Source organism: Cervus canadensis, chromosome 7, assembly GCF_019320065.1.
Source record: "Cervus canadensis isolate Bull #8, Minnesota chromosome 7, ASM1932006v1, whole genome shotgun sequence".
In the NCBI taxonomy this organism is placed as follows: Eukaryota; Metazoa; Chordata; class Mammalia; order Artiodactyla; family Cervidae; genus Cervus; species Cervus canadensis.
The window spans coordinates 83,812,517-83,826,986 of NC_057392.1; the positions used below are offsets into that span (position 1 = coordinate 83,812,517).

The 14,470-nt window shown below is 41.4% G+C and overlaps 1 protein-coding gene across 7 annotated transcripts in view; it reads left to right on the top strand.

The window, feature by feature from the left end:
- VEPH1 (ventricular zone expressed PH domain containing 1) overlaps window positions 1–14,470 on the top strand; it is a 312,127-nt gene that overhangs the window by 102,240 nt on the left and 195,417 nt on the right. For all 7 annotated transcript variants that reach the window (XM_043473913.1, XM_043473914.1, XM_043473911.1 and 4 more), the window contains one exon: window positions 1,063–1,272. In XM_043473913.1, the coding sequence (XP_043329848.1) occupies window positions 1,063–1,272 (210 nt within the window). The remainder of the gene's footprint in view (window positions 1–1,062; window positions 1,273–14,470) is intronic.

The following is a 14,470-nucleotide window of genomic DNA, read 5'->3' on the forward strand; positions in this document are numbered from 1 at the left end:
TAAAGACTTTAAAAACTAAGAAAGGTTAGGATATTGAGAATATGGTAGATATTATTTTACTTTAGTAGTTTTTTATCTTATAATGTTTTTATGGTCCAAATGGAAACTGAAGAAAAAGGAAGAGCTCTTTCCTGCTTTATTTTTATTTTAAATATTTCCACACAATATTTCTCTAATTTGAAGGCTCTAATTAAAGTAATTGTCAAGGATCTCTTACATACTTATATTGTCTTTTAAATTGAAACCCTCTGATATTTTATGGATAATTAGGAATTAACTGGTGAAATGAGGTAGTAGAGAAGACCTTATTACAGAGAGGGAATGATATGTGCAAAGGTATTATGGTGAGAGGAATTTGAGAGAGAGAAAAATGACATTGTTACTAAAGTTGAGAGAACAAGGTGGGCATGTCTAAAATCATGTCTAAGGAGTAGGCAAGCAGGGACTGATCATGTAGACCATGTTTTAAAATTCTGGCCTTTATCCTAACTTCTAGGAATCTCTAGGTATTCTGGGTACATAGTAGGTATTCAATAAATAGTTGCCCTATTCTTTTTTGAATGCCATCTATGTTTTTCAATTCAATGTAATTACTGATCAAATTCATTCTTCTGAATATTTGCAGCACAGCTGATAATGGACAGCACAACCAATTTCTGAGAACGCTCCTTGATAATGTTTTCCTTGAGTCTTTAGGAAAACGCTATCATACAAGGGCACCCCCTCCAAAAAAAGCTGAAGCTCTCAGGGTGGTTTGGAGGAAATGTAATGCTACTGACAAGGACATAACACAGGAGACCTTGACTTATGAGCGAGTAGCAGTGTTTAAGCATTTTGTAGCCTTAACCCTTCAGTTGCAGAGCACAGATTTAAAGAAAAAGCAAAGGAAACCTAAGACTCTGAAATTTCACTGGAAATTTTAAATTTCAGACTTGGGAGATTTGCTTGCATTCCAACAAGAGTAATAATCTCAGAACGTGTTGAGTTCAGATTGAATACAAAAAATATTAGGTTGATTCTGACTTAATTAACTTTCCTCTGTGTTTCTTTTTCTCCCTGTAGGTTGTTCAGAAGTGTATTCCTTTCCTAATTGGGCAATTGAAGGATTCGACCCATAATGACATCATCCTAAGCATCCTCATAGAGATTGCAGGCTACGAGCCAGTGGCTTTGAACAGTTTTCTTCCAATGCTGAAAGAGATTGCTGAGAGATCCCCCTACCTCATTGGACAAATGGCAAGAATCTATGGGGCTGTCGCGCATGTGGATGAAGTAAGTATGGCTTTTTTCTCTTCATTTCCCTAATCTCCATTGGCACTTAATCCATTGGAGCTCTATGATATACAGGTATATCCTGAGACTTCTGAAAGTTCCCATTTCTCTCTCTGTTTTTTTTTTTTTTTGGCATGGACAATGGCCTCTGGATCAAGGGCATGTTGTAGCAGGGTTATATGGATTGTTCAGGAAGTGAGGATTTCATTGCTGACGTGTCACCCGAGGAAAGGAAAGGGTTACAATGGAGAGAGCCCTATGATGGATGGAGCCCACTTTGTAATAACAATAACCAGCAAGATATTCATCTCACTTCTGGTTGCCATTCTGCTTAACCCAAGAGACTGTCAGTAAACATGGAGTTAGAGCTCAGAGACTGCCTATTAATGAGGACCCATCTATTCTGTCAATAAGTGCCTTGATTCAGTATGTTTTGAGCCCTCTCCATGATGTTCCTTGGGAGAGTGCAATAAATGTTCATGGGTGTTTGAAAGTCCTAGTCTAAATATTTGCATAATAAAATCTTTCAGCAGCGACAACAGGAAGCCATCAGAGCTTGTGGGGATTAGGCAACTAAGAAAGAATTTCCAGAAATTAAAGTTCTGAAGGGTGTGTGCATGCATGTGTATACACACATGCATGTCTGTCTGATGATTTTATGTTGGAATTGAGGATTTTTATCTTTTTAAAAATAAAATCAAATGTGTAATTGATAGAGGAAGGCTTTTACTTCATGCACTTACCTATACTATATATTTCCTATTAGATAGTATAAAATTGTTTAACTCTTAAAAAGGGTTTCATAGTTCACCAAGTTTAGCCTCCTGAGTCCACAGAGGAGAAAGTTAAAAACTGGAAAGGTTAAGTGACTCATCCAGACTCAGCCTGGGTTAGTTGGTGAGCCAGTTGAAATTAGATCTTTGGTATCCTTGGCACTGTTTTCAAATTTTGTCTTAAAATGGTTCTTCGGTTCTGTTTTGTTTGATTTCTGGTGAGATTTGTGGAGAGCTGGTGAGTGCCAGGCTTCTTCCTGGTGGAGAGTCTTTCTCCTTTAATTCCCCAGAAGGTGGGAGAACTGGGCCCCAGGCAGCCTGTACTTGTGAGTGTGACGGTGCCTCTTGTGAAAGGATTACTCAGTACTGACATGCTGCTTAGCATAATCCCTTTCTGTTCACTGCTGTTTGGAATGTCCCATGCTTGCCACGATCTGCCTTCTGCTAACACGTTCTGTGCCCCGTCACCTTTGCTGCCAGGAGAACCTGTGGTATGCCCGAGTGCTTTTAGGCCAACTGTGACCAACAGCTGTTTGACTGGGTCTGCTGACCTTACAGATTTTTGCATGGACCAAAAAATTCAACCTCTGATGAGCAAGGCCTTGGAATCTTTAAGTTAACATCCTTTTTGTCACAAATACATTTATGATTCATTAATGTGTAGTAAGAGCTTCCCTGGTGGCTCAGTGGTAAAGAATCTACCTGCCAATGTGGGAGAGGAGGGTTCCTCGGTCCTTGGATATCCTGGAGTAGGAAATGGCAACCCACTCCAGTATCCTAGCCTGGGAAATCTCATGGACAGAGGAGCTTAGTGGGCTACAGTCCATGAGGTCACAAAAAAGTCAGACCCAATTTAGAGACTAAACAACAATATGGAGTAATGCATATTGGAGGTGACTATACCTCCCCAGAAAATGTAATCTGTAAACAAAACAAAACAAACAAAAAACAATTCTAGCTACTGTCAGTTTACCTAAGCTAAGGCTAATCTGAGAGGGAATGAACTATTAGGTGATATTTGTGTGGCTCCAGGTGAGTATAGAGAGAAAAGGGGGGCCAAAGAGCCTGAGGAATCACCTATTTCAAAATTAAGAATATCAGAATATTTTCTCTTCTCTATCTCTGTCTCTTTCTCTTTCTCTCTCTCTATCTCTCATTCTTACATACCCATGGAGGCATCTGTGTTTGAGAGAGAAAAAAATTTTTTCTGATGCTTCTGGTCCAGTTCGTCAGCCGAGAACAATTCTAGATCAAACACTTTCCAAATGTATTGGGATATCAGGATTATATTAGTAGCTCTTTTCACAATATAAGTTCTTGGCCCCTATAGAATACTTACTGAATCAAAGTTTCCAGGAAAGGGACCTCCCCAACCTCTGCCAGTGTAATTCTTATTTTGGCTGTGCAGCACGTGGGCTCTTAGTTCCAATCCTATATACCTGTATCTATACATCTATATTTTTGGCCTGCCAGGGTAATTCTGATGCAGCTTTTCGTGAATCAGTATTTGAGATCCCCTGACATAATATATTTAAAGCAAGAGTCAGTTAGGCTTTGTCCATCACCCATCCTGCCTTCCTCCATAAAGTCATGATAATTAATTAAAAGTTTTCCAGACTATTGTACAGCAGTTTGGATTAGATGTGGTCAAGGGTAACACAAAAATTCAAAACAAAATTGTTGAAACAAAGATACACATCTGTTTCTCTTGCACAGAAAGAAGTCTAGAGGGTAGTCAGTCTAGAACCCCATGTTTCAGAAACTCAGGTTCCCCTTCTCCTTTGTTACTCTCCCATCCTGGAGCATACCAAAGAGCATACGGCTTCCATCTCCTGGTCCAAGATGGTCATTCATCTCCACCCATCAAGTGAGCATTTGAGCCAACAGGGGAAAGGGGAGAAGGACTCTTCTAGACAAATACAGCCTACTGTTTATATCCTATTGGCTAAATAAAAGAAAGCTGCAGATGACCATAGCTGCAAGGGAGGCTGGAATGTGTACTCTGGATTTAGGTGGCCACATGCACAGTTAATCAAAAGAGAAGGACATAAAGAATGACTGAGGACAAGGAATGTCTTGTTGCAATTCATCAAGTGATTCTTTTCTCTGGGTCTCTCTTCTCTCAAAAACAAATAATATCCATATGTTAAGGAAATAATGTTCAAGAAAATCCCACAGATTTAGACATAAATGCATTCACTGCCAACAGCCAGAAGTTAGAAGCTTATTGTTAAACTGTTATGCAGACATGAGCCATGTTTATGAAGTCTCATGAAGGACTGATATAAGGAGGCTTTGCTGCTGTTTGTTGTTTAGTTGCTCAATCATGTCTGACTCTTTGCAACCCTGTGGACTGTAGGCTCACCAGGCTCCTTTGTCCATGGGATTTCCCAGGCAGGAATACTGGAGTGGGTTGCCATTTCCTTTTCCAACAAGGAGTCTTAAATAACTATTAAATTCACGCACACATGCACACATGCACGTATATGAAATATATATAATGTCTTTGTATTGGATTATCTCCCTTCCGGCACTGATATTCTTGAATTCCATTATTCCATTTCATTTAAGATCATCCTGACAAAACTACCTTAAATGTTAGTCAGAATCCTTTATTCAGAAATAATGCCTAAAATATCACCCTTTAGTTTTAAAGAATGCTAAAACTCAGTTGTCCCAAGAATTAGCGACCTAAGCAGCTATTAACTGCTTAATCTGAGTAAACCTGCTCAATATTCTAAAACTTTTGTGGCGCCATATTCCTAAAGACCAAAACCAATAGGCAAGATATATGTGTATGGTTATTTCTACCCAGCCTCTTTCCAGAAGGAAACAGGAAGTTACTGAAGTGCATTGTCAGGTGGGTTTGAGGACAGAAGTCAAGTACAGGCTCCTGGCTACCCATGGAGGAGGAAACTGCAATTAACTTTGCTCTGAAAAGACCCCACTGTTTTCTGTATGGAGAGCTTGGTATACGTGAGGTAAAGGGACACAGGGATATATGAGACGTGGAGATGTTTAGGGTGTTCATGATGGAATAGCTGCAATACCCTAGTGACCTCAGGCCCTAGGATCCTCTCTCTCAATCGTACTCTGGTCTTATCTAAAAATTGACTCAATTAAATTTCTTTTCTCTTTGGCACCATGTAAAATTTTCAGATGTACTCAGGGGTGCCAAGTATTGGATGATATTTGTTGCTAGGATTTAAAAGATTTCAGAAATGCAGAAAAGCCATTGCAACTTTGAGTATCTTGCTCTGACTTTTGAGATGCACAGTTGGTGATTGATTGGAGCCTACTGTTGATCCCTCTCTTGTTGCCTGCCTTCCACCGAACTACAGTGTTTGATCCTTAAGCGGAACCGGGGTGGGGAGGCGGGGCTCCCCAGCGGTGTGTGACCCTCAGGCCTGGCATAACCTCAAGGGTGGAGTCGGCCTGGAATCAGTCTCACACATTATTAATTGACTTCTGCCCCATGCTCCGTGCCTGCATGAAGACAGGTGTAGGAACTGCAGGGCTGGCTATGGGGAAACATACCAGATGCACCTGTCTTTCATATCAACACCCATCTGGGTAGGCAAACTCTTTACAACAGCTGATAGCAGTCACAGTCTTCCCATCTGCTGGTGTAAACCCAGCAGAGGGAAGCTGTTCTATAAAACAAAACTTAACATCTATAGTTTCTTATTTTCTCTGTCTCCAAAATTACCTCAGGGATATTTTTTTGCCCAAATTTGAAATGAAACCATGCTTCATAGCCATATAGTGTTTGTGTCACTATAGAAAGCTGTATAGTGACTCACAGGCAATTTTCATGTGTTCTGGCATCTAACGTGCATCTGTTGGATGGAGAGTAAAACTAAGAGGACCGAGGGCAGAGAAATCCATCCACTTCTCGGATAACTGATGAATGGTCGCCTCTGAGGTGCACCTTCCTTGGCCCTGTCCAGTAAAGGACACAGGGACTCCTTATTGTGCCAGAATTCACTCCACTTCTGTGGTATGTTCAGTGGAAGCAGATGCATAAATAACAAATGCTATTTTATTAATATCAGATACATCCTCAGCGTGGCAAAAACACACAGGTCCTTCTGTCTTTCTCAAGTGAGGAAACTGTAATGAAGAATGCTGGACAATAGTAGGATGACATAGTCACTTCTGAGGGTCCATTCTCAGACTTACATCCAGAGAATTCATACAAAACCCTTAGCACAGTGCCTGGCATATAGCAAGTGCTTGATACAGTTCAACTAACAGTGGTAATAACAACAACGGCAACAGAAATATAATAAAATTCTACCCAGCAGGAGAGGGTTGATGGGATGGATGTGCTTCTTCCCACTCCAATGTATCTTTTGTTCAATTGCCAGTTTTCTTCCTAAAAGTGCAAGTGTGGTCTTTCTCCCTTGCACAGAGTCTTCTGTTGGCTCCTTCACTGCCCATCGGATGCCATCATCTTGGCTGGGCCCTACCCTCCCTCTAGTTTTAGCTCTTACCTGTCCAGGCTATCCCATGCCCCCTGTGTTCTGTCAGCATTTTACATCCTCCCCTGAGCACACCTTGCACCGACATATGTCATCTTCGCAGCCTGTTCTTCTGGCTGGAGAGTTTCCACCCCCTGCTCTTGCTGGTCCTTCCTGACCCAGATCAAGTGTCACCTCCTGTGTGAGCTCTTCTCAGTTCTCTTAGGCAGTTACCCCTTCTATGCTCCCATTGCACCTTGGCTGTATCTCAAAGGTCATACTGACTGTGTCACATCATAATTTGCCTGTCTGTGTCTATTTATTCTCCATGAGTCTCTGAGCTCTCATAGGAAGGAATCTTACCTTACCCATCTGAATTCACCTGTGGCCAAAAGAATTTGTGAGTATTTGGGAGTACCCTTATTAATCATGAAGAACTTGAAGGTTGAACTCTCACTAGCCACTTTCATTCAATCAAGCATCTAGTTCTTCTAGGTGACTTAACTATAACCTAAGAGGAAGGAGAGGAAACTATTAAGATGGAAAATGCTGTTGGTACATCAGAGCCTGTACAATTTATCTAGTAGGTGAAAGATGAAAATGTGTTTGACAGGGGACCTGGCATTATTAACTAGAACGCATATGATGAGGCATGTCTATGATTTCAGAAGATCCTGGCTCCTTGATAGGTGACATCAGAGAAAAATGATGTTGAGTGGATCATGAAAAGAGGGTTTCATATATGAGGACTTCACAGGCAGCAAGCCGGTTGAAGTGTAGTGCCCAGGAGGAACATTCACCACTGTAGACTAAGCAGCGATCACTATCTGGGGTCTGTCTGTGTAAGAATCCACTGCCCGAATGATCTTGCTGCCATGGGGCCATCCATACAGTATAACATGGTGGCTAAGAGGGTGTCTCAATAGTCAGACTGCCTTTGTTTGGATGCTGACTCAGCTGTGTGACCTTGAGCAAGTTACATCACCTCTCTTGATTCATTTTCCTCATCGGTTAAATAGGAATAGCAATATTATTTACCTCCTAATTTTGTTGTGAGAATTAATCAGCCGAACCACAGAGAACAGTGCCTGGCAATTGGTAAACATTCAATAAATATCAGCAATGTGTTACCACTTAAGTGGTGCCCAGGGCTTTCTCATTGCATTTATTTGGATATAGACTGGAACTTAAGTCCAACAGACTGAAACCAGGGAAGACAGCAACAAGTAAATGATGTGCCTCTTCCCTGCTCCCCAGGGAAAGAGGCTGAATGGATGGGTATGTGGGGTCAAAATAAGGACAGAAATAAAAGAAATGAAGTTCTGTATGTTCCATTAAAGATATAAAGTAGGACTGGCTGTATCTTCTTTCTTTGTTAGGAAATAACTAGTATGTATAATTTTTTTTCTCAGTGTGGAACATGTATCTGCTTTAAATTTATATCACAGACCACCATTCCTGAGGGGAATAAAAATAGCAAAAAACAATAATAAAGCCACATTTTATAAAAAATTTTTATAATTTAAAATAGGCCTTGTTTTCTTGGGGGCACTGGAAGTGCATTGCTTTCCATAATGGGCAGGTGGTCCCCAGCTCCCCACCTATAAAAACAACTCAAATAAGTTTGCATCAAATTTTTTTTTAAAAAAATGTCATTAACTAAATCTGAAGTGGTTTAAATTAAATCCAGACTAGTTTGACTTTTCTTGCCCAGGAAGAACTGAAGTAGAATGCTTCAGTTCCAGAGGCTTTATTTTTTTTTCATTTTTTTCTTTACCCATTAGACTCTCTGAGCCATGCAAGTGGTCCCAACCTGCTTGGTTAGATATTGCAGTTATTACAACTCTCTTTTCTAATGTGGGTCCACATGAAAAAGAGACTCCTTTAGAAATGGCTTTCATTTTTTTGAGAGGACAAATTGAATTCATGTGTTCTGTCCATCTACTTAAGTCTCAGATAAATGAACTGAAGCAATTTTAGTTTAACAGCCCCATCCTCACCAGGACTCCATCTCATTAGAAGGCACACACTGGTACCTTCCATAGCTGTGTTTTGCCCACCCCATGCCAGACCCACAAGGCCGCCAATCCATGTGGCAGAAACAGAGATGCTCTAAGCTGCTCTTTACACATGATCTCATAGCACGTGGAAGGATGCTCCCGCCAGTTGTTTTCCTTAGCTGGACACCAGAGGTCTGCACCTGTGAAGAATCAAATGGCTTGCCCGCCCCGTCTGGCCACTGCCAGGGTGGGTGTGAAATCCTGTGCCCTCTGCCTTGTTTTCCTAACTGGCTGGAATATGCTGGCCAAGCACCAGGGTGTGTTTATTACATCCTCTCTGGGCTCAGAGTCATGGACCCTTTTCAAGTACAGAAGTGACACACATCTTGCCCAGGTCGTGTTTCCGTGACATCCGGCAGGCCTTCCTCAGCAACACTTTCAGGGGAAAAGGAAGAGAATGACAAAGGAAACAAGAACCACATTACCGTCCTCATCCTGGCTGTGGGAAAACATCCTGCAACACAGGGCCTGGATGGATGCTGAGCACCTTTAACTTGCAGGTCAAGACTAAAGACTGGGCGCCGTTCCACAAGAGGGGGGACCTGTGACTTAAACACCCCAGTTTCCCCTAGGGTGGGGAATCTAGTTAAAATTTAGTCCACTCAGAGTCTTTGGGAAGCCTTGATCAGCACCAGCTGGTAGCTATTTACTACTACAGAATTGTCATCGATTGGGAGGTTTTATTTTTTTCCAAAATGCAAATAGTTTTATTGTTTTTTCTATTGTAAAAAGGTTACATGCTAATTGTAAATGATATTAATAATCTCTTACAAAGTGTAAAGAAAAAAAAAAAGCTTCAAGTAATAAACAGAATATGCTTTCACATAATAGAACTGATTTTCCTTAACCTGTGTCTCCGTGATGCAGGGGTGAGTCGCTGATTCTTTCTAGATGCAAGCCCGAGTACTGGTAGTGATGAGGACACAGAGAGAAGGACATGGTCTCTGCCCTAGGGAGGCTCACAATGAATACGGGCTGGTGGAGGAGAGAGATATACAAATACATGATTAAAGTTTAATTTGGTGCCCGTTACTACCGATTTCTGATCTGTATCAAGAAGGAAACAAGTCACCCTGCGTGGTGGAGTTTGGAAGCATGTTCTAAGTGAGGCCTATTGGATGATAGCATGATGTCAGGGGAGGAGGAGGAGAGTATCCACGGAGGACACAGCAGGTACAGTGGCCAGTGGCTGGGGGAAGGCCCTCAACCTTCTGGAAACTGTGCCTGGAGCGTGGAATGGATAATGGAGGAGGGGAGAGGGCTGAAGCTGGTGCAGACTCGTTCCAGATGACGACATTCCTCATGGATCCGCAGACAGGTCCTGTTTTCTACCTTCTCTCTCCACACTTATTTATCACTGGTGTCCAGGTCACCAGTGTTTTGTTTCCCATTATCGTGTGGACAAGCAAATGAATACTGTGTACCTCAGTGTTCCCAAGAAACTAAAGAGCCTGGTAAAAGGACAAACAGTCCCCACAAATAGTTGCAAATGTAGGATAGTAAATAATGATTACAAAAGTTACATGTTGCAGCAATTTTCAACAATGTCTTGTAATTATCAACTGTAATTTAGGCCAACTGACCAAACCACCAAGAGCTCCCAGTGCCTCTTTGAGGGGAGAGCTTGGCAAGCCCTTGAAGGGGCCTCTGCCTGACCAGTCCCTCCTCAAGATTGAACCCCAAGGATGGCCAGCCTGATCCCCACAGATCTCATCTCCTCTTTTCAGAGGGGACTTCTGACTTTCTTTTGCCAGCATCTGTGAGGAAGTAGGCCTGTGATTGCTCCAGCAAAAACAGAAAGTTTCTACTTAGTGATTTACCCTTCTAGGCTTGAGCTTAAGATGTAAATGAATATCGGATTCATCAGAAATAACAGCCGGGCATTGACATCAGGTGAGTTGAGAGGATAAAGTAGTTGCTAATTCCAGCTCAAATCCTGCTGCTCTTCAAAGGCTGTAGCACAGACCTTGCTCTGCCCATAGCCCTCAGACGAATCACTTCAGCATAAGCCAGCCCCTTCAATTGCCAGAACCTGCATTTCTGAGCCTGTGGGTTTCCTCAACTTCACAGGCCACCCTGCTAACATGCATGGCAGGATAGATATATGAGGAATATCCCCCCAGCCTCCTCAGCAGCCTTCAACCAATGATGGGGGTATTTACACCTTACCTCTGTCAACCCTCTAATGGGATAACCCTTTCCCAGAATTCCCAGGCAGCCTTTCCAAGCTATTTCCCTTCTCTGTCTCATTCTTCAATTCCCATATGCATCTCCTGAGTTTCCAAAGAGATGCTTTGCACATAAATCATCTCAGGGTCTGTTTGTGGGGAGCCCGATCCCAGGAAAGTTCATTTCCTTGCCTTCCCCGGTCACCATCATCTCCCCTGCTCAAAGCATGTGCGAGTGTACATCTGTAACGTGGAGTCTGCACCTGACTTCTGGTTGCATTTGCCTTCCATTCAATCGGTATATGAATCCACACCCCAATCCTAACCTGCTTTAAGCACTGCAAAAGAGGGCATGGTACCTTATACTTCTTTGTCCCCCTGCACTGCCCATCCCTGAAATGGGTTCCTAGCATGTGAACCACAAATATTTGCTGACCAGCTGTTACATCGAGATTGGAACTTGACACTAGTATAGGTCTTATGCTAGTAGACAGCTGCTGCTGACATGGCAGGTCATAAGGAAGACCATACAGACATCAGGTTCCAGTCATGGGTTGTCGCTGTTGGTTTTCAGGTTCTACTGGTCTCCTTTCTAAGTGGTGGCCAAAGTGTAGTCTCTGGCATTGGGCATCACGGGGAACTAGATTCAGAATGTACAAGTTAACAAGATCCCCAGGTGACCTGTGTGCACATTAAAGTGTAAGAGGCACTGGTCTCAAGGACCCAGCTCCCACAGGGTTCGTCTACTAGAGGATTCCCCCGAGGTCTGGACATACCCACATGTGTACATGCATGCATGATTCATGTATGGCTTACAAACACACACAGCCATACCCCCACAGGTTTCTTTGTAAGACTCATTTTGTTACAAAGTAAGAAATCAATAACCTTTAAAAATGATCATCTTTGGCAATGTTAGAGTAAATAGAAAGCCAGGGAGCATCAAGCATTATTTATTATACAGTTTCTGAGCATTTGCCACACATCTGATGAGGGCAAGGCTCTGGAGAGAGTGAAAAGTTAAATATTTAATAAAAATCAACCCTTTTGTTGTTGGAAGGGGCTCTGGTTTTTCTTCTCTTAGAAAGGATCCTTCACTGGGCTTTGATACTTCCTATGTAACATTCCTAGAATTCCTCACCCCATCCCCACTCCTGTGGAAAAGGGGGTGGTGATGGGGGAAGGATGAGGAGAGTGTTCCTAATTAGCACTTTCATATATAATAACATAGGGGGTATATATACAAGATTTTCCTTTGCTTAAGTTTTCAACTTTTTTTCTTGTTACTTGATTCATCATATTTCAACCAGGATCTGGAAGCATCCCCAAAACTCCCAGCACGATTTGACACAGAGGCAGTGTCATCATGAGGTTAAGGGTTTTTTTAAATAATTTTACTCTCAAAAATTATGAGGAGAACCCTTGAAAGTAGATGAGTTTTGTTGCATAGTCGTAACTGTACTATTTGAGCTGATATTTACATTTCAGCTCTCTTCCTTATTTATCAAAAACAGCAAGTCTGGTTTTATTTAGTGACTAGCAGTGGGGAACATAGTGCTAGCTCACAGCCTCTAAGAAAAGATGCATCTGACAGTCAGCAGATCAGCAGTGGACCGCCACACTGAAACGTTCGGCTAGAGTTCTCAGCATTAACCAGAATGAGTCTTGTTATTTACATGTAGACAACAGAAAAGAAATTACACTGAGAAGGGTATCTTGGCATCAGTTTATTCCTTGTTAAGTAATAAGTAAATCTTATTAGAGTAGGTAAAGAAATAGTTGCTATTTAAGATTAATAAATTTAAGATACCTGGAAAGTGAATGTTTTCAGAACTGTAGATTCCCCAACTTCAGTGATATGTCAGTTCCACAGAGTTTCAAATATCTGGCAATTCACCCAGATAAGTGGAAAACAGACACTTTCCTATCTCCTGTTACTGAAGTCTTTATTTACTTAGCATGGTTGATTTTAGAGATCTCTGGATTATGCTACACTCCTATTGCTGTCTATGTTTTCTCTGGCTCTTCCTTCTACTACCTTCTTCTTAGGAGACAATCTTCCTTTAGCTGTGATAGTGGCCCCTGTCTCAATCAAACGTTCCTTCCTCCTTTGAAACACTTCTCAGAGCCCACCTTCTCTGTGATAGCTCTGCATTCCCAAAACATGATTTGGTGATCAACTCTTTCTCTTCAAGACTGGTAGGTACAGATTAAATTGGCAGAGAAGGTGAGCAATGGGAGGAAATGGGAAGTTACAGCAATTTCCTAAAGGAAATATTCCACCATCCTCCACTTTGGAAAGTGAGAATTACCTTGAAGGCTAAATGCATAGGTTTTAGTATCCCACACAGTAGATAAAATGAAAACAATGAATACAATGAGGTGACGCTTCTATTATTCTGCTCAGAAATGGCAAAATTAAATCGTATTCTAGTCTAAATGTGCACAGCCATCCCCACAGTTCCTGTGTTGAAGACTAATCCTGAAGTGATGGTATTAAAAGGTGGAGCTTTTGGGAGGTGATTAGGCCTCGAGGGTGGGGCCCTCATGTATGGGCTTAGTGCCCTTATTAAAGAGTTTTCAGGGAGCTCCTTTGTCCCCTTCCTCTATGGAACCAAAAGCCAAATCTACCAACACAATGATCTTGGACTTAGCAGTCTTCAAAACTGTGAGAAGCCCAAATAGACTAAGATAAAAATGGACCATGAGTCCATTCAAGATCTCAACACAGCCTTATATCTAAAAATCCTAAAAAGGCTGTTCTGCTTTATTTCCACTGTTTACATAAAGGTGAGCTCACAAGTGACTGGAAAGCACTTTGGAAAGTTATTTTTTCCTCCAAGCTAGTACATTTCAGACCTTCTCTTTCAAGCACGCCATGGCCAGCCTCACCTTCAAGCCCCATCCTATTAGCTGCAGTTTGTTTGCATATTTTGATTTACTTATTTATTTATGTCCTGCTTACTTCCAGCAAGCAGTTCAGGAGGTTCACAATGAAAACATGGTTGCTATGAGACCAGAAATAATTAACCCAAGGCAAAATCCAGGAACAGAAAGGGGGAGCATTGGCAGGATAGGGGTCACACATGTAGCAGAAAAAATCTATCCTAGCTAAGGAAATTGCAAATCTCAGGCAAGGTCACATTTGCAAACTGAATTTTTCCATTTCATTCTCCTCTGTACATAATGAGGTAATACTTATCCAAGTACTTCTGTCTAACTTGTATTTTGGGAGTTATATGTCCGCTACCATGAATAAAACATCCTGGCTTTTTTTTTTTTTTTTAATAAGTAGGTGCAAAGAAAGATAGGCATCTTGTATTTAATTGTATAATGAGTAAATTATGTAATGTAATGAGTAAAGTATGGGAAGTTCAATTGTAGCTGATGTATAGTTCAATTGAGTTAAATCATACCATATTGTGTTCCTTTTCTAATGACCACAAAGCACTTTTTCTTTTTTTCCTGGCAAAAAGTTCAAACACAATTTCTTTTTCTTTCTCCCTATTTCTTTTCTTTCTTTTTGGTCCCATAATAAGCAACTTTCTTCAAAATGGTTTCCATGATTAGGCCAGAAGATCTGTAGTTACTTTTTCTATCTTTCTGTGATTATACCACATTTGCTAAATAGATATTGTGTAGTTAAAGATGGGCTGCTTCTTTGAGTTCTGCAAAAATGTTTCAATGCTAAAATCCCCAATGCTCTTTCAAAAAGTTTGCTTAATTGAAGCAAA